At 45.0% G+C, this 20,249-nt stretch overlaps 1 protein-coding gene across 1 annotated transcript in view; it reads left to right on the plus strand.

The window, feature by feature from the left end:
• The first annotated feature begins 7,829 nt into the window (after positions 1 to 7,829).
• Positions 7,830 to 20,249, plus strand: part of RHPN2 (rhophilin, Rho GTPase binding protein 2) — a 39,338-nt gene continuing 26,918 nt past the window's right edge. The window contains exons 1-2 of the mRNA XM_006762264.2: positions 7,830 to 7,883; positions 9,099 to 9,214. Coding sequence (XP_006762327.1) covers positions 7,830 to 7,883; positions 9,099 to 9,214 — 170 coding nt within the window. The remainder of the gene's footprint in view (positions 7,884 to 9,098; positions 9,215 to 20,249) is intronic.

The following is a 20,249-nucleotide window of genomic DNA, read 5'->3' on the forward strand; positions in this document are numbered from 1 at the left end:
CAGGTTGGGCTGAGAGAGTCTTTTTAGTGGAGGAGAAGTGAGGTTGACAAGTCAGAAGACGTAGTCTTTTAGGATTTAGTCCTTGGAGGTTGTTAGTAAATGAGAGTTGGGGCCAAGAGTCCATGTGGCAGTTGCAGGAGAGAAGGGCAGAGAAGATAGTCGTTGCAGGGAGATGGGGTTAAAGGAGAGAGAAGAAGGCAGGTTTGTTTCAGAATGAGGAAGTCTAGAGCCTTTTTACAGCTGAGTGAAGGTGAAGAAGTTGGGTGAAGTGGGTTTGTTGAAGATTCAAGGGGGAGAAGAGAATCGGTGGAGGGGTCCCAGGAGGCCCGTCGGGATGTGAGGATTGGAAACAGCTGCTGCACTGTTGGGTGGGTGAGGACCCTCCAGACTAGAGATGTCGTCAGGGCATCATGTAGGCTGCCCCAAGCAGGCTCCCCCAACCTGTTTTTGGAATTTTGTGCACTCTTACAGGACCAAATTAATTTCTACTAAAGTCGAGCTTCTCTTTCATCCCGTTCTCTCTCTCTCTCTCTCTCTCTCTCTCTCTCTCTCTCTCTCTCTCTTTCTCTCTTTCTCTCACCCTCCTCCTCCTCCTCTCCCTCCCTCCCTCCCTCAGAGAGGAAGGGAGAGGAAGACAGTTAGAAACATCTGCGATGAGAGAGAACCATTAATCGGCAGCCTCCTGCACACCCCCTACTGGGGATAGAGCCAGCAACACAGGCATGTGCCCTGTTTCATAGGTCCGTGCACAACCACTGAGCCACACTGGCTGGGCCATCCTGTTCTCCGTATCCTACCTTTCCTCTTTTCTTGAAAATGCCATTCTGCTCCACTCATTCCAAAGCATTTCTTATATATATATATTTTTTAAAAATGTTTTTATTTACTTTTTAGAAAGAGGAAGGGAGAGGGATATAGGCCAAAGCATTCCTTGAGTGACAGCTCGGAGCTTGACCACCGCCAGGTTCTGGGGCATACTCAGCACCGATTCAGTGTGGCTTCTGTTCACAGCGAGCCTCATTTCCTGGGGTGCTGAGCTGTGAGGGGAGTTGGTGCTTTGTCCCATAGCTTGGACAGGAGTCAGCTTGTTTGCTTGAATCCATAGATCAAAAAGTGGGATGTGTGGGGTCCACAGTCCATAGCCACAACTTTGGTGGAGTCTGTTTTGTGTGACTTGTATGTACAATGAAGACTAATTGCCTAAAAATTCACTGTGCTGGCTGGGCCTGGGCCCTGAATGTGTGAGATAGTCATTGGCAGAGAGGGAAGCCCCTGATCAGTCAAGGTCTTCTTGGAGTTTTACAGGACTTGGCTGGACAGAATCTAAAGACACGAATACAACTTGACCCCAGGTCAGGCATGGGCACCCCCAACGACCTGGGCTGACAGCATGGGGGTCTTTGGATTAAAAATAAAAAAGTTGCCCTGGCCCAGTAGCTCAGTTGGTTAGAGCATCGTCCCAATATTCCAAGGTTGTGTGTTCAGTCCCCGGTCAGGGCACATATAAGAAGCAACCAATGAATTCATAAGTAAGTGGAACAATCTATGTTCCTCTCTCTCCCTAAAAATCAATAAGTAAATATAAAAAATAAATAAAAACCAGAACACTTTCTGATCTATCACAATATATTTCTCTCCTCTGTGGCTTCTCACTTTTTCCTTTCTTTACATAAGTTTACATAAAGGTACAGCTCTGTAAGATTGTATTACAAATTACTTTCTTAAGAGAAAGACCAGTGGAAATGGAGTGTTTTTTCCCCACAAAACATATATTTTTATGCTCATCCTAATGAAAGTCTTTGAAGAATGTGTGTTCTGGCCTATGGTTAACACAGAGTAAAGCAAGTTTCTATCACACTGCATCCTGAGAACAGGGCCAGCTCCAGGGATCCTCAGGTGTTGTAGTCTTAAAACCCGAAGGAAAACCTGTTCTTGGCCAAGAGAAAACCAGCTGGAGAAAAACTAGAGAAAGCTGTTCTCTGGGACTGTTGAAAGGGCCCAAATGAAGCAGAGTCCTCACAAAGTGCAGCATTGTCAGTCCTATCTCTGCCTCTGCATCCTCAGGGAACGCTAATGACCCAAAATGAATTTAGCTCCATTGTTTTTACCCAAGAGCTGGAGGAGAAGTTGTTTCTTATTCATAGAACCTTCAGGCTGGAGAGGGCCCCAAGGTTCACAGTGTCCTGGTTTATGGTCGGTCTTGTTTACTCTGGGCCTCCCGGAGGCTCCAGCACTGAAGGCAGGGGTGGTTTTTTTCAAACCCAGAAGCTCCTCCCAGTTCCTTCCCTGCACCATTCGTCTCAGTGGGGTGTAATTTAATGTTATACACGTGTGTGGGGAAGCCTTCCTCGGCCAGTCCATGGAACTCCAGCTTTACTGAATAGTGGTGATGTCCCTCCAGGTATTTGGGCCCATCCCCCTGGAGCCTTGAATCCTTTCTCAGGTGGAGGAGGAGGAGGAGGAGGGATGTGAAGGTTTGTGATGCTGCCTCCTCCCCACCCTGGACCCCATCATTGTCAGAGACAAGTCTTAAAGCCCGTGCTGCATGCACCCAGGCTGGTCATGGCCTTGGGGAGGGTCTGCCTAACTGCACTGGTGTACACTGGAAGCCCAGAGGGTGTGTCTGACAAATACCTTTTCACACGCTGGGATCCTGGCCAGGAGGGGTCCCCTGGCAGAAATAGAATTTTCATGGTGACTCAGAGGAGAGTCAGGGTGATGAGCTGTACCACTGTAAATGTCCCTTGCTTCCTGGGGCTATTTGGATGGATTCCAAGACATCACCTGATGAGACCAGGCATTGGCTTTAGGCTGATCACCACTTCCGAGTTTGGCTCAGGTACCAGAGTCTCATGACACAAAGGCTAATTGGAGGTGGCCACAGAGGACAGTGAAACTGCAGGTGTAGCCCAGCCAGAGGACTGAGTGTGTGCCACAGTGGACAGCAAGGGGTGCCAGCGCAAGTGAGGCCTCTCGCCTGCAGCTCCAGAGATGGGGAGAGATACAGGTCTTTCTGGCCTTTCTGGTCAGACCCACAAATTCACTAATGCCATATGCCTTCAGGAAGTCCCAGGGTTCAAATTGGATTGTAAGAAGAGAAAAGGCAGGTGATTGAAACCCATTCCAGAAGTAGTTTCTTTTTCTTCAATATTATTTGTATTATTAAAGTAGCATAAATTGTTATAAAATTACATAAGTGTACAAAATCACACATACATCCCAGCCCCCACCCCTTACAGTCACCTCCTAGATAAGGACTATTAACTGTTGGTGACTACAGGACTGATTGAAATAAGCAGGTCATTAATTGGGTCTAGAAATACATTTGATTCATGGAAACTTTGGTGATTGTAAACCTTTGCTGTTCATTCAGCATGTTGAAAAACAGTAGGTATTTATAAAAATTTGTAGAACTGAATGAAGGGAGCCTCTAGTTCAGTGGTTCTCAACCTTTGGGTTGCAACCCCTTTGGCAGTCGAACGACCCTTTCACAGGGGTCGCCTTAGACCATCCTGCATATCAGATATTTACATTACGATTCATAACAGTAGCAGCATTATAGTTATGAAGTAGTAATGAAAATAATTTTATGGTTGGGTCACAACATGAGGAACTGTATTTAAAGGGCCAGAAGGTTGAGAACCACTGCTCTAGTTAAAGGTTATGGCTGAGTGTTGATTCATATTGTGGGTGAATGGGTTGGCATGCTATAGGGAGGCAGCTGAACCTAGGCTGCAGCCCTGGTGGAGATCCGGGAGGGCAGGAAGGCTCTTTCCAAGTGCTAGATTCATGTTTCAATTGTTACGGATGTGGAAGAGCTGGATTCTGTTCATCCAACCTGTCCTGAGTCTCTAGCGTGGTGAAGAGTTAAGTGAAACGTTTTTGTATATTGCAGGGTATGGCATCTATTTCTGTGCTTTCTGGTTAACAACTTCTGGCTAACTCATAAACAAACAATTCTGTTTCCAGTTTGGTGTTTGAGTGAGGAGTTACGTAACTAGGAAGGAGTGAGAAAGGCAGAGAAAATAATCTGCGCTAGAGAAGCAGCAGAAAGCACCTGCTCCCCATGCCCCCCTTTCTGAGGGTCTCTAGCCAGATCCTGCACTATCATCCCTCACTCAGTCTTATTTCTGACCTGGGGACCCCAAGCTCACGCTGTGTCCTCAGTTTGCTGGAAGCGCATCTACATGTGTGGGCTTTTTCTGTAGCTGTGTGTAAGAGGGGCCCCCCAGTTCTTCAGATAGAAGGTGTCAGGCACCAGTACTGCCCAGAGCAGGCTCCCAGTCTGGGAGGAAAGACTGATCCATTCTTTTTGTGTCTGCCTTCCCGGTGGCCTGGCCTCTCCACCTTTTCAGTGCCAGTCTCTGCAGGGGTAAGCTAAGTATCCTTCCCTTTCTTTCAAATTGAGTGCCTCCAGTGTTTGCCTAGGTTGTCCTGCTCTTCAGTGCTTGTTTCCAGCTGAACAATCTGCACAGTAAGGGCATGCAGGACAAGTAGAGTTTTCACTCTAGGTCAGGGGTGGGGATATCCTGCGAAGGCAACCACAGGTGGGACTTGAAATTCAATAAATCTAGGAGCATTTTCATAGCAATATAATTTTTAAGTTGATAATTGTGTATGGTCAGTGAATGATGTTATAAATATGACCTTTGGCAGAAAAAAAGGTTCCCCACCCTTGCTCTAGGTAAACTTGTTCTCAGGCCTGTGCCAGAAAAATCCAATCCAAATGGGTTACACCTGTGAAACATTCCTACAGTGGAATTCTACTCACACTAAAAAGAAACAAACCACTGATATGTGCAACATCATCAATGAATCTCAAATATTGGGCAAAATAAGTCAGACACAAAAGAATATACACTGTGTGATTCCATTAATATGAAGTTCTAGAACAGGCACAAGTATTTGGTGATAGAAATGTTCAAATTTTTTTTTTTAACTGGAGTAGTGGTTACACAGGTTTATACATTTGTCCAAACTCAATGAACTATGTACTCAAAATATATGTATTTTATTATATGTAAATTATACCTCCATTTCAAAAGTGAATGCATTGCCTCCTGTAACTGAGAAGTCTAGAGGAATGGCTTGACCTGGGGCTCAGATGTTGCCATGGAGATTCAGCTTCTCAGCTCTGCTCCCCTGGGTTAGCTTTATTTCTGGGGAGACAGTCCCTTGCTGTGGTAAGGGGGCTATAGCGCTGCCCAGTCTCACGTCCTCCGAGGTTCACAGCTGATATGGAAAATGAAGCCTGAAGGGTACTGATTGTCCTAGGTCAGCTGCTCACTCGGAACCAATCTCAGGGCTAGGGGCCTTTGATTTTCCAAATGGCCAGGCATGAGTCAGATGTTCTTTCCCTTGGAAAGGAGGTGTGGGAGTATGGATTTACCATGTCCATCCTGGGCCGTAAGGGGGGAGAGTGGGACACAGGTCACTGTGCCCAAAGGACGTGCAGTGATACTGGACAGCCCTCAGCCAGGGAGCATGTGAAGGGTGTCTAGAGATGGGCAGGTGAGCTGTCCCAGCATTCCCACACATTCTGCTCAGGCTGCCTCACAGCCCATCTTAGAGTGCCAGGAAAGACACGGGCTCAAGTGCCATGCACACCCTCACTGCCTCTAATAACCCCATGGGCATTTCTGGTGTTTCTAGCAGGCCTGGCATTCTTACTTTTCAGTAAGAAGTAATGTCATTTGGGTCTGATTACTCAAGTCAAATCTAATCCTAAACATTCCTATGTCTTATCTAGAAACTTGACCCCACATCTGTGGGCTGGTTAGGGTGTAGCAATTCCAGGCTAGCCAGAAGTTGGGTAAAGTATAGGAGCAAGAAAAGTTCTTATCTATGAGCTGGAATGGCTGCTTATCTTAGTTAGCTCTGGGAATGTACGTAAAGGAATTAGTCATTAAAGCTTCTCTGTCAAATGGAACACAGCTTTGATGAACCATGTAATTTTGAGTCAGATTGAACTATCCCTTCTTGGTAATTTTAGGAAGTGGAAAGGAAAGAGGCTGGCAATTATTTTAGCCCTTTAATATTAAATTAGCTTAATATTAAAGCTATTTTAATCATATCTGAAAAAAGAATTCGTTTTCTGATTTTTATTTTAAATCAGGGATCATTTAATAATTTATTACTTTTAAGATGATTGCAACTCAGATTCTGAATCTCTAATTTGAAATAGAAGGTAGGTGGGTGGCAACCTGCTGGGAAGTGAGAATAAGAAATCTTTGTAGAAGGAATGACGTCACTCATTTCTGACTTAATAGTCCAAAGGCCATTGATATGGGGATTCCCTGAGAAGGTTGGGGCTGTAGATAAACCACTCTCCCTCCTTCAAGTGGAGGCCTGGTGTGTGCAGAGCTGCCGTGGCAATGACACGGCTGGAGAAAAAGGGCAGTCTTCTCACCAGTGCTGCCCACCAGTTACTCCCAAGGAGTAACCACAGCTCTATCAGTGGGCAGAGCCTCAAGATAAGCTTCGAAAAGGAATGGAGCCTTCACTCAGATCCAGGGCTTCTACTTGCTGGGTGGGAAGAATACCTTAGGTTAAAATGAAACTTACTCAGATCTTAAACTTTTCAGAATGAAACATTTAATCCAGTTATCCCAAGAAATAATGGACAAAGAACAAAGATAATTCACCAACAAAGGAATTCAAATGATCAATAATATATGAAAAAAAAAGTTTAGCCCTGACTGGTTTGGCTCGGTGGATAGGACGTTCGCTTGCGGACTGAAGGGTTTCAGGTTCGATTCCGGCCAAGGGCATGTGCCTTGGTTGCGGGCACATCCCCAGTGGGAGGTGTGCAGAGGCAGCTGATGGATGTTTCTCTCTCATCGATGTTTCTGACTCTCTATCCCTCTTTCTTCCTCTCTGTAAAAAATCAAAATATATTTAAAAAAAAGTTTACCTTCACTAATAAATGCAAATTGGAAGAAGAGGATACCTGTTTTTGCATATCAACTTGGCAAAGATTAAAAGTAATATTTTTCAATTCTACAAACAAGTTGAGACAAATAACCCATTTAAAAAAATGGGCAAAAAACCTAAATTGATATTTCTCCAAAGAAGACATACAAATGTCTAAAAGATGTTCAAATCATGAGCCATCAGGGAAATGCAAATCAAAGCCACAGTGAGATAACCACACAATCGTAGGTTGGTTATAATAAAAATGATAAACAGTAACAAGTATTGGTGAGGATATGGATAAATTATAACCCTCCTGTACTGTTGGTGGGAATGTAAAATAGTATAGTCACTTTGGAAGTAGTTTGACAGTTCCTCAAATGGTAAACATAGAATTAATCACATGACACAGCAGTCCCACTCCTAGATATATTGCCAAGAGAAAGGAAAGCATCCCACATGGAAAGTGACACACAAATAAGCAACCCTATTCACAACAGCCAAAAAGTGAAAGCGCCCCCCCAAAATGTCCATCAACTGATGAATGGATAACTAAATGTGGTGCATCCATGCAGTGCAGTGTTAGAGACAAAAAGGAATGAAGGACTGGCACTGCTAGGTACATGGATGAACCTAGGAAACAGTACACTGACAGGAGCCCATTATAAAGACCACATTTTATATGATTGCATTGATAAGAAATGTCCAGAATAAGCAAAAATACACAGGCAGAAAGTAGATTAGTGGTTGCCTACGACTAGGGAGAGGGGACAAAGAATAGGGAGTGCTCTTCTTTCCTAGAAGATAATTGGGTTCTAGTGTGTGGGACCTTTAAAGAGGTTAGACCCCATCACACTGCCCGAGAAGCAGACGTAAAAAAAAAAACTTGAAGTTTATAAAGCTATCTGTTCACCAATATGCATCAAATACTTGTAGCAGATGCTCAGAAACTGTTCAACTATAAGGACATGGTAAATCCTGAAAACGGGTCAGCCTGGGATTTGAGTGTATCCCCACCCCCTTCCTCTTTCTCTGAAAACAATAAAAAAAATTTTTAAAAGGGGGACAGTATTATACAATCATTAAAATAATTGTTTTGAGGAACATTTCATAATAAAGGAAATTTTCATGATAGAGTATGAAGTGAGAAAACATGGTAACCTTTATGTGCCCTGTGCAGAAAAGGGTAAACATAGCAGGCCTGAGGCTGCTATCCTTAGGAAGGCCTGCTTGCAAGATTGGCCCCCTCCTGGCGACTGGAAACCTGGCTCTTAGAGGTTGCCTCCTTCCCCAAACTGATAAGGTTGGCTTACTGTGCCTACACTGATGATAAAAGCCATGTGTCTAAACACCTGCTTTCCTCCTGGGAGCCTGGAACTTTGGTATGTGCTAGGCAGAGGTGCCTTTGTGACCAGCCCCCAATAAAACCCCTGGGTGTTGCCAAAACCGGTTTGGCTCAGTGGATAGAGCGTCAGCCTGCGGACTGAAAGGTCCCAGGTTCGATTCTGGTCAAGGGCACGTACCTGGGTTGCGGGCACATCTCCAGTGGGAGATGTGCAGGAGGCAGCTGGTCGATGTTTCTCTCTCATCGATGTTTCTGACTCTCTATCTCTCTCCCTTCCTCTCTGTAAAAAATCAATAAAATATATTAAAAAAAAACAAAAAACCCCTGGGTGTTGATTCTCAAATGAGCCAACCTGGACAGAGACATCACATACAAGTTGCTGGGAGAAGAGTGTGCTCTGCACTCACGGGAGAGAGAGCACAAAGAAGCCTGCCAATGATTCCTCTGTCTTTTCCTCTATGGTCCATCTGTGCATCCTCACTAAGCTGCGGTCGTACATCTTAACCATGAATGCAACTGCATGCTGGGTCCTTGAGTCCTAGCGAATCTCCAAACCTGGGGGCTGATCTTGGGGACTCCTGACACAGCCACTAATGTGGAAAATAACATGTATATAAAATGCATGGGGAGAAAAGAGACCAATTTACAGTGGCTGTTTGGAGTATATTATGATAAGTGACTTTTATTTTCTTTATACTTTACAATATTTTACATATTTTCCATTTTGTTACTTTTGTTTTTCAAAAAGTTTAGTTTCAAAATCCTTTTCTGTTCTATTAAATGTTGTCATCAATTTTAGAGTGGCTGACCTCTGATTGGGGCATCTCCCCTTTTCCCTTAGGGTTGCAACCCCCTTGCACAAACTGGCCGAAGCAAACTGCAGAATCAGAGGGCTGCCTTGAACCAACAGATCCTGAAAGCTGTGCGGATGAGAACGGGAGCAGAAAACCTTCTGAAGTAGGTGTCTGCTGGCTCCACAGCCTCAGCTGGGAGCCCAGCCTCCCCTGAGGCCTGCCATCGATTCCTAAACTCCTAGGCCTGTCCAGCTTTCTCTCCAATTCTCGGTTTTAGCTTTGGGTTTCCTTCTCATTTCTGGCACCTGGAGCAGGCCCTTTCTCGGCTAGAGCTTGGTTTTACCTAGCCTGCCATGCGTTTGGGGATAGAGGGACACTGGAGGATGGTCCAGGTGTTGTATTCATGTTTCTTTTCCCTGCTTTCTGTGGGACTTGTCTACTTTCTCTACGCCTTGCACTGTGCCTGGTCTCGAATCACTGCTTGATAATTGTGTGTTGAATGTATAAAGGAAAGGAAGGTAAAAAGGAGGGAATGGAGGTATTTCTATTTCCAGTGTCCATCCTTCTAATGCAGCGGTTCTCAACCTGTGGGTCGTGATCCCTTTGGTGGACGAAGGACCCTTTCTCAGGGGTCGCCTAAGACCATCCTGCATATCAGATATTTACATTATGATTCACAACAGTAGCAACATTACAGTTATGAAGTAGCAACGAAGATAATTTTATGGTTGGGTCCCAACATGAGGAACTGTATTTAAAGGGCCAGAAGGTTGAGAACCACTGCTCCAATGAGAGGGGCCCAGTACAGCCCAATACTCCGGGGCACTCATTACTATGCTCTGTTGGTAAAATAGTTACTTATCAAACATATCAAGCATAGAACTCAGTGAAGCCTTACCTGTGTCACAGGCAGCTCCAAGCCCTCCCCACCCCCTTCAGTACAATGCAAGAACCTGTGCCAGCTTCCTCTTCTGAACTTGCTTCCGAGTTCTAGGGGTAACTTGTCAGCTGCATGCTGCCTTCTGCACTTGAGGCAGGCACCATGCCTGCTGGCCTGGGAAGTGAGACAGATGCCTCCTGGAGCCTCAGAAGGAGATGTGGAGTGCTTGTAGGAACCTGGAACCTAGAACCTGGAAAGCTGGCAGAGAACCCGGAAACCTGGCAGGATATGACTTATGAGTGTTTTCAATGGGTTAGCTTTAGGGAGCCCAGACAGCTCAGAGGTTTTGGGAAAAGTAAATCCACCAAACTGGGTTTTTATAAAGGAACCACTCTGGTAGTCACAGATATGCATGATTGGCAGGATCAACTCCTCCAGGTGGGGGCCACTCACCTGAGCACTAATAAACAGGGGGAGGCTTTCTGACCATGAATTTGGGCAAAATTCATTTCTGAATCAGTCTGTATTTGCTCCTTAAGAAAGATCTCTGAGTATTAAATGGGGGAAGGGGTGCATGACAGCATGTCTTGTGTTTATTTTAAAGGATTTGTACAAATGCTTTTGTGTATGCACAGACTATTTCCGAAAGGATGGAAAAGAAGCTGTTACTAGAGTTGGCTCTGGGAGCAAGGCCAGTGTTGGGGATGTAGATGACTCTCCTTTTCATTTTACTCCTGTCAGTGTTTGAGTGTTCTCTTATGAAGTACGTGGATTACTTTCATTCATGTTTTATTATGGATTACTGCAAAGGCCCAGGAGAATATTATGTGCAATCCCTGAACCTACCAGGATTCAGGAACGACAATGCTGTGCTTGTCTTGGTTTTGTTACTCAAGTACTAGCCCCAGAACACAAATCCCGAGATGGCCACGTGTCTGGGAACCTCTTCTCTAGCTACTTCTGTAACAGGGTGAAAGGGAGATTATTACTGGAGGAGACAGGGAAAAAATGGTAACATTTCACCTCTTAAAATGTCTGACAGTGTCCCGTCCCCAGAGAAGTCTGGGAGTTGTCAGGTCCACAGCACTGGAGACCACATGTGGCCACTGCAGCTCGGGAGAGACCCCTGTTTTCAGGAGTGCCTGCTGTGTGCTGGGCTTGCTGTGCTGGGAAGGCCGCAAGGCACCGCCCTCGGTATGTTGAGGCTGCAGGTTTTGGTTGACACTTTGACGAGCCAGTTCTGTAGCCAAGGGGACTGGTGGGCTGCCCTGACTCATGGCTTTCTCAGAAGCAGGCTACAGTTGATTTATTTGCCTGTTCATTCACCCACAAATGGATTTGTTGAGCACCTACTCAGTGGCAGTAGTGTTTGAAGTGCCAGGATAAAGCTGCAAGCAACTCAAATGAGACTGCTTTCATGACACTTGGTTTCTTGTGGCGTTTACCCAAGTAAACATCTATTCATGTCGGGAGGTGATATTTCTAGGATGTTGATGAAAGGGAAATGTGATAGAGGTCGACGAAGGGTGGTCAGGGAGGCCCTCTCTGACCAGGAGACTTGGAGTTTCTAGGGTGGGAACTAGGGCGGTTTTGTCTGTCTTGGTCTGTTAATAACAGCAAACAGCCTTTCTCAGGCCCAATGGCTCAAGCTCATTGTCAAGTCGGCAGTTGTAGAGCTGGCAGGGGTGGAGTGTATTGTTAATGATTCTCACAGTGACCTAAAGGTTCAAAGTGCCCCTCCATGGAGAATGTTGTCAGAGGAAACCCTGAAGGTATTTATTAATCTGACTCAACCGGTACCAACGGTTTCCCAAAAACAAAGGGCGTTTAGCCAAGCCCAGCTTTAGCCCCGTGGAGTTACCTGGGTTGCTGATTAGGTGTCCCTGCCAGCAAGGGGTAGTTTTAGTTATAAATTGGGCCCCGCTGTCATGCCTGTCCGCTTTTCTGTTTTCAGGTTCCCGTATTACCCATCACAGCCCCCAAATAAAGGTAGAGCAGTTGGAATATGTTTGAGGGGAGGGCATTTGGAAAAATGCCCCCCAAAATGCAGAAATGCAAGGGTCCCAGTCCTTAGCTGCGTTGGTAAGGGCAGGCACCGTGAGGAGCCAGGTTCATACCCCTTCAAAGTCTTCTCCGATCTGTATCAGCCAGGAGACCATGAACTTCCTGGAGTTTGATTAGGAAGATATTGGATATTTTTTTAATGAGATATCAGATATTTTTAATGTTCTTTTTCAGGCTAAGCAAGGACAATATTCTCTCTCTTTTCCTAGTTCCCTCCCCTCCCTTGAGAAAAGCTGGGGTAGAAATGTGATGACATTTCTCTGAAACAGAGTCAGTCTTAGTGAAATTTAAAGCAAGTTGCCATATAGTTTACATCAACTGGTTCTTTGAAGAAGGGTATGTCATTTAAACTCTTTGGGCTGTATGTTTCCCTCTTGTACTGGTAGCTGTTGGACTGGAGTAGGAGTGACCCACTCTGAGGCCTACAGGGGCCTCATGGGCATGAAAAAGGGTGAAGGGTTGGGACTGGTGCTGTGGTAGAATTATGGCAAAGTGCAGGGCATATGCTTTTGGGAGGAGCAGCTGCAATTTGCCGGGTGTGGAGGGCAGGGCCAGGGTTGCCAAGTCTTAAGATTTTCCCCCCACCAAAGATTCTAAAGATTTGACTTTTTTGTTTTTAATCCTCTAATAGTTGAATTTTTACATATTGGCAACTAGTTCAAGGGGTGGGGGGCAATAAATACCCTAGGAGTCAAGCAAACAAGTCCCACAAATCTCTAGTTTGTGACCTCCAGCCCGAAGGGTTGTGAAGTTCTGGGCCAGGGTGACCTGGGCGGCTTTGGCTGTAAGGAGAGTGATTGAGGAAAATGACTGCTGACACTGTCAGTTCTGAGGGAGCTGGTGCGAGTCTCTGCAGTGGTGTGTGCAAGCTCTCCGTGGCCTTTAGCGCCTGCCCTAATTCTGAGACCTGCCTTCTTACACTGAGAGATGAGATGGGGGCCCATGTCCTGGCTGCTCAGCTGACCTGCTGCCTTAGCCTGGTGCCTACATGAGAGCACCAGGCAGCACTTGATGTAGTCTACCGGAACCCCTGGCAGAGCGAGATTTGGGGTCAGATGGATTAAGGCCAAGTTGCTCCAGTAAGGCCTCTGAAGCTGGTGCAAGCCTATGGTGCCTTTTCCTGGAAGGACAATTTTACTAAAAGACTTTGGGGAGAGGGGGAATTATGCAAAAACAAATGGAGATATATGGGTCAGAATGCAACATTCACATGCATTTAATAAATAAACCATGGGGATGTTAAAGAAATTTTGGACTTGGGGCAAGAAGCCATCATCACACAGGGACTCTTATGGTGGAAGAGGCCTCAGAAACTCCAAACTGAGGAAACCAGGTGCAGATGTGGTCAGTAGCCTCAGGAAATAATTGAATGTGGCTTTCCTTCCCCTGTTCACACGTGGTGGTTGATCCCTTAGACCAGTGGTCGGCAAACTCATGAGTCAACAGAGCCAAATATCAACAGTACAACGATTGAAATTTCTTTTGAGAGGCAAACTTTTTAAACTTAAACTATATAAGTAAGTACATTGTATTAACTTAATTAGGGTACTCCTAAGGCTTAGGAAGAGCCATACTCAAGGGGCCAAAGAGCCGCATGTGGCTCGCGAGCCGCAGTTTGCCGACCACGGCCTTAGGCAAAGTAACTCGCACACCTTCCAGTTCTGGACTTTTGTAGTATGTGCCTGCTTATGAAAACCCAAGGGAGTGGGCCTTCCCTGGTGGTCTAGGGAGGCCATGGAGACTCTGGGCAGGAAAGGGCTGAAACGCCTGCTGCCTCATCCCTGTTGGCCTCAGACCACAGGGTGTTGGCTGTACCCAGACCACAGGGCCTCAGAGGAGGTGCACACCCAAGGGAAAGCTGAGAAAAGCCATGTTCTAACATGAAGGCCCGTAAAAGCCATTCTTCTTCATCTGGAAAGGCAGCTCAGGTGCAGGCACCGGTATGGAGAAGACCAAGGCTCTGGTCTTAATTCCTAACTTGAGTCAGCTGATGCCATTCTTGTCTGTTGCCCCAAGCTATTCCCGCAGCCTGGATACAGGAGCAGAACACATGCACCATGTTGAATTGGTGTGCCTTATTCGAAAAGCCCCTTTACACAAGTGAGTCAGTGAAAATCATTACCTGTACTAGAAACAGCTCAAACTCTATAGTTGACTTCTGAATCATTGGTATACCCCAGCGATTTTCAACCAGTGTGCCACAAGAATTTTTAAACATCCAATACCTCACTATTTAGTCAGGGACACTGACCTCTTTTTCAACTTTTATTTTTTTTAAATACATTTTTATTGATTTCAGAGAGGAAGGGAGAGGGAGAGAGAGAGAGAAACATCAATGGTGAGAGAGAATCATTGATCGGCTGTGTCCTGCACACCCCACACTGGGGATTGAGCTTGCAACCCGGGCGTGTGCCCTTGACTGGAATCGACCTGGGACCCTTAAATCAGCAGGCCAAAGCTCTATCCACTGAGCCAAACCAGCTAGGGCCTCTTTTCCAACGTTGATTATTAAATAAAAAAATGACAACAGCCAACACAACAATAGCAATACAAGTGTGAATGCCCTGTCTCTAACCATAAATATATAGGTCATATAATAGAGTTACATCTTTTTTTTAAAAAACATATTTTATTGATTTTTTACAGAGAGGAAGGGAGAGAGATAGAGAGCTAGAAACATCGATGAGAGAGAAACATCAGTCAGCTGCCTACTGCACATCTCCCACTGGGGATATGCCCACAACCCCGGTAAATGCCCTTGACCAGAATCGAACCCGGGACCCTTCAGTACGCAGACTGACGCTCTATCCACTGAGCCAAACCAGTTTCGGCTAGAGTTACATCTTATTGGTTATGTCGCATAGTAAGGTTACATCTGATTGGTTAATTCTTGGTTCCCCAAATCCTTATATACAAGTATAGATACCAGATTTTCTCTTTTATGAATCCTCACCCGAGGATCTTTTTCCATTGATTTTTAGAGAGAGTGGAACAGAGAAAGACAGAAATATAATGTGTGAGAAACACATCAATTGGTTGCCTCCTGCACTCGCCCTGACCAGAGCCCAGGCCAGGGAGGAGCCTACAACTGAGGTATGTGCCCTTGACCGGAATCAAACCCAAATCGGTCCATAGGCCGACGCTCTATCCACTGAGCCAAACTGGCTAGGCACCAGATTTTTTTAAAAGTCACTTTGGAGCAAAAAGGTAGGTAATTACTTTTTTTTTAATTAATCAAAATTATACCTTTTTTGTCATATTGGTAAAAAATATATTTTTTTTGGTATGCCACAGAATTTTAGTAATCAGTTTATGTGTGCCAAGAGAAGAAGAAAAGGGTTGAAAATTGCTGGTGTACCCAAAGGGGTCAGCATTGTGGAAACCAAACTCTGCCTAGCTACCAACCCTTTGGAGAGTGACCCACACAAAGAAGTCTATATCCAGAGAGCAGTTCATTGATTTGTTGCAAATCCTAATTCCCAAATTGTTGCCAAGTCGAGAGGGAGGAGATGTGGCAAATATGTAGAGGTGGAAAAATTGATGGCAATTTGCAGGCTCTCCAGGTATTTAGACAGGGTCTTAGGGTCTAAATCAGGGGTCCTCAAACTTTTTAAACAGGGGGCCAGTTCACTGTCCCTCAGACCGTTGGAGGGCCGGACTATAGTTTAAAAAAAAACTATGAACAAATTCCTATGCACACTGCACATATCTTATTTTGAAGTAAAAAAACAAAACGGGAACAAATACAGCATTTGTATTTGCATGCGGCCCGCGGGCCGTAGTTTGAGGACCCCTGGTCTAAATTGTTATGGGCCCACTCTGCTGCTGAGAACCAGTCAGCACCCGCTCCATGCTTCTCCTCCTCCTCCTCCCTTGCTTCTAGACAGTTGCTTCTAGAATCGACAGTTGCTTCTTTATTTTGCCATTTGTTTTTTCATCAACTGAAATTTGTTGAGCCCCTACGATGTGATAAAGACTATGCCAGGCTCCAGGAGAAATACAAAGAAATAGAAGGCAAAGGTCTTGTCATCCAGGAGTTATAATTATTTATCTCATTTCAAAATGGGTTTGAGGCACTTAATGCACTCATGTAAGATTAAAACAGGAGTGAATGAGCCTGGCCAGTGGCTCAGTTGGTTGAGTGGTATCCATGCACCAGAGGTCGCCAGTTCAATTCCTTGTCAAGGCACATGCCCAGATCAGGGGCTATCCCCATTAGGGGGCGTGCAGGAGGCTGCTGATCCATGTTTCTCTCTCTCTCATTGATGTTTCTGTCTCTCCCTCTCCCTTCCTCTCTGAAATCAATAAAAACATATTTAAAAAAAACCAGGAGTGAATGAGGATGTGGGGGCAGAAGGAAGAAGAATTTAGCCAGAAGTAAGGCTAGTATATGCTACAAGGCCCATATACTTTATTGGACATGGACCACAGTTTCTCTCTGAGCTTCCTGGAAGGCAGAATGAAGAAGGGACTGTGATCTGGAACACATTCTATACCTATAAGCCAAAAGCAAGCTAGTTGCTGAGAAGAAGCCATTTCCAATATCGAAGTCTGGGAGAATTTTCTTCCAAGCATCCTTGTGGACATTATCAGCTAGTGCAGCCGTGGGCAAACTACGGCCCGCGGGTCCGGCCTGTTTGAAATGAATAAAACTAAAAAAAAAACAAAAGACCGTACCCTTTTATGTAATGATGTTTACTTTGAATTTATATTAGTTCACACATACACTCCATCCATGCTTTTGTTCCGGCCCTCCGGTCCAGTTTAAGAACCCATTGTGGCCCTCGAGTCAAAAAGTTTGCCCACCCCTGAGCTAGTGAATCAGTCATGTTCTCAGTACATCTCTGTAGTACAGGTTTTACAAGTGGCAGGTTGTGGCCCATGATATGCAGTGAAATTAATTAAACGGGTTGCTGTTGTGGTATAATAAAAAATAAGTATTTGGTTTTTGTGCCTGGTTCCTGGCACAGAGCTCCCAAAAGTCCTGGACTCTGCTGAGTGTCTTTTCTATGCCTGACGTGAGAGGTGGGGCCTTCAGGATGGGGAACTGGTTGCCAGATTAGAGAGTTGGAACTTTCAGCCCCGACATCCCAGGAGGGGAAGACAATTGGAGGTTGAGTTTAGTCACCAATGGTCAGTGATTTAACCAATTATGAAGCCTTCGTAAAACCAGTGGTTCCCAGCGTGGGCACATGGCCCACAGGGGGCAATTCAAGAATGTGTTATTAACAGTGAACTTTTTGTATTTCTTATGGTTCTAGGGGCCTCACATACAGTATATAAATATATACTGTGGCATATTTATGCATTTCAGTTCTCTATTCTATGTTTTGAAAATTTATTTGCTTTTTTTTATATCACTTCATGTTATTTTAACAATTTCTTAGTGATTTCTTCCTCAGTACTTCAACTGTCCTTTTGTTCTTTTATTTTTCTCTTTCATGGATGCCATGTTCTTTGGTAGCTTGTTTAGACCAAGTTAATGGCCTTTCGGCTTCCTCCGTGTGAATAGGAGTTCGCTTTTTGAATAATACGAATAATATGTCACGGGGGCGGGGAGGCATCAATATTTTAGAGATGCTTAGGTGGGGCACAGCCAAAAAAGGTTGGGAACTACTGTGTAAAAACCCTAAACAGTGGGGTTTGGGACCTCTGGGTCAGTGAACACGGCAAGGTGCTGGGAGGACCATATGCCGAGAGAGGGTATGGAACCTCCACGCCCCTCCTTGGCCTATGGGTCCCTTCCACCTGGCTGTTCCTGAGTTGTACTCTTTAAAATAAACCACAGTAAATCTAAGTAAAGTGTTTTCCTGAGTTCTGTGAGTTGTTGTAGTGAATTATCTAACCTGAGGAGGGGGTTGTGGGAGCCCCCTCCTCAGGTTAGATGCCCTGTACTTGCAACTAACTGGTGCTTGAAGTGGGGCAGTCTTTTGGCATCAAGCCCATAATTGTGGGGTCTGTGCTAAACCTGGGAGTTGGTGTCAGAAATAAATTGTTGGGCACTCACTTAGTGTCAAAGAATCCAAATTGGAGAGTTGCAAACACCATTGTGTTTAATAAAACAACCTATTAGAGCCCTAGCCGACTTGGCTCAGTGGATAAAGCGTCAGCCTGCAGACTGAAGGGTCCCGGGTTCGATTCCGGCTAAGGGCACATGCCTGGGTTGCGGGCTCAATCCCCAGTGGGGGGCGTGCAGGAGGCAGCCGATCAATGATTCTCTCTCATCATTGATATTTCTTTCTATCTCTCTCTCCTCCCTTCCTCTCTGAAACCAATAAAGAAATATATTTAAAAAACAAACAAACACAAAAAACAACCTATTAGGGTAGAATAGACTATAAGGGCATGAATCACATGTATGTAAAAGGATAGTTTTGTGAGAATTTCATTTTAGGGGTGTTTGTACATGTACTGCGTTGAGATATAAAATGTATTTTTTACTGATGATCATGGCCCCAAAAAACGTCCCCAAACCAGTGATAGTCACTAAACTGAGCTTCCAACATCTCATTGCCTGGCTGGAGAAGCCCAGATGTACATGTGTGAACATTTTATTGGGCAGTAAGAGGGCAGGTGCCATCACATCTGCAGCCAGGGTCAGGTGGCTTTTTCTGAGGGGGAGGAGCAAAAATCTGTTAGTTCCTCAAGGAGGAGTTCGGTTAAGAGATGGGGAGAGAGGGGGTGCTGAGAAGAAATATAAATACATCATGGTCAGAAACTGATGGACTCAGGTATGTAGTGAGGTGGAGGAGCCACCTCAGCGGGGAGGGCGGCCCGCAGGGAAAGTGTTTGCACTTTGCTCTCTGCAGGTAAGGTGAACAGGTGGTGAGCAAAGCAAAGCTGATAGTGGGGCTGGATTTTCATCAATGAGGAGGGGGTGGTGGACAGGTACCTTTTCTCTGGCTGGAGCTCTTGGCTGAGAACTTCAGCTGTCCTCATCCATGAACTGAGCATAAATTTTAGTACTGTACTTGGTCTGGGGAATGGCTTGAGGACCTGCCTGATGGTTCATGGAAATGTGTGCAACAAGGCCTGGCTCAGTACTTGGTTTTCACTGACACTTGTTTCAAAGTGATTCCTAATCTGTATAAAATGAGGAACCCACCTGTAAAGTCTTCAAGTCTGTGTCAGAACCTCTACTGGAGAACTTGGGTACAGCTCTTCCCTTCGTATTGCTTATCACCATTCTGTACGGTGGATGTACCACATTTTGTATCTGTTTGCCAGTTGATGGGTCTCTGGATTGTTCCCACTTTGGGGCTATTATGAATAATGTTATTTATACATTGACCTACATGTCTTTGTTTGGACATAGGCTTTCTTTTCTGTCATATAGATTCCTAGGAGCAGAATTACAATATTAGAGAGTAAGTTTATGTTTAACATTTTTAGAAACTACCCAACTGTTTTCCATTGTGGCTGTGCCATTTACATTCATCAGTGTAGGAGGGTTCCAGTTTCTCTACATCCTCAATAACATTATTGTTTGTCTTTTTTATTATAGGTAATGTAAGGGTGTGTATTGGTATCTCATTATTTCAATATGCATTTCTTTATTGACTAACGATATTTAGTATCATTTCATGCTTATTAGCCATTCATACATCTTCTTTAGTAAAATGTCTATTCATATCTTTTCCCCATAAAAAATTGAATTGTCTTTTTATTATTTAATGAACAGAACTCTGTACATTTTGGATGCAAATTCTTTATCAGATATATAATCTGCAAATATTTTCTTCTAGCCTGTGGCTTTTCTTTGTTTCTTTTTTTGTTTCTTTTTATGGTGTCTTCTGAATCACAGAAGTTTACAAATTCAACAGCGTCCAATTTATCAATTTCCTTTTTATGGCCCCTGTGAGATTGAAGCGGCCCTGGTGAGGTCGAGACGGCCCCGGTGAGGTTGAATCGACCTCGGTGAGGTCGGCATGGCCCCGGTGAGGTTGAAACGGCCCCGGTGAGGTAGGCACGGCCCAAGTGAGGCTGAGACGGCCCCAGTGAGGTTGGGACTGCTCCAGTGAGGTTGGGACAGATAATGGGGACCAGTATAGACTGATGAACAGGGCTAGATGCAGAGGCAGAGCAACACTGAACAGACTATCAAACTACAGTGGGAAGCATGGGGGGAGGGTTTGGAGGGGATTAAGAGATCAACCGAAGGACTTATATGCATGCATATAAGATTAACCAATGAACACAAGACACCAGGGGTGTAGGGACCGGGGGAATGTCAAGGGGGGGGGGGGAGGGGAAA

This window comes from Myotis davidii, unplaced genomic scaffold (assembly GCF_000327345.1).
Source record: "Myotis davidii unplaced genomic scaffold, ASM32734v1 scaffold77, whole genome shotgun sequence".
Taxonomy (NCBI): Eukaryota; Metazoa; Chordata; class Mammalia; order Chiroptera; family Vespertilionidae; genus Myotis; species Myotis davidii.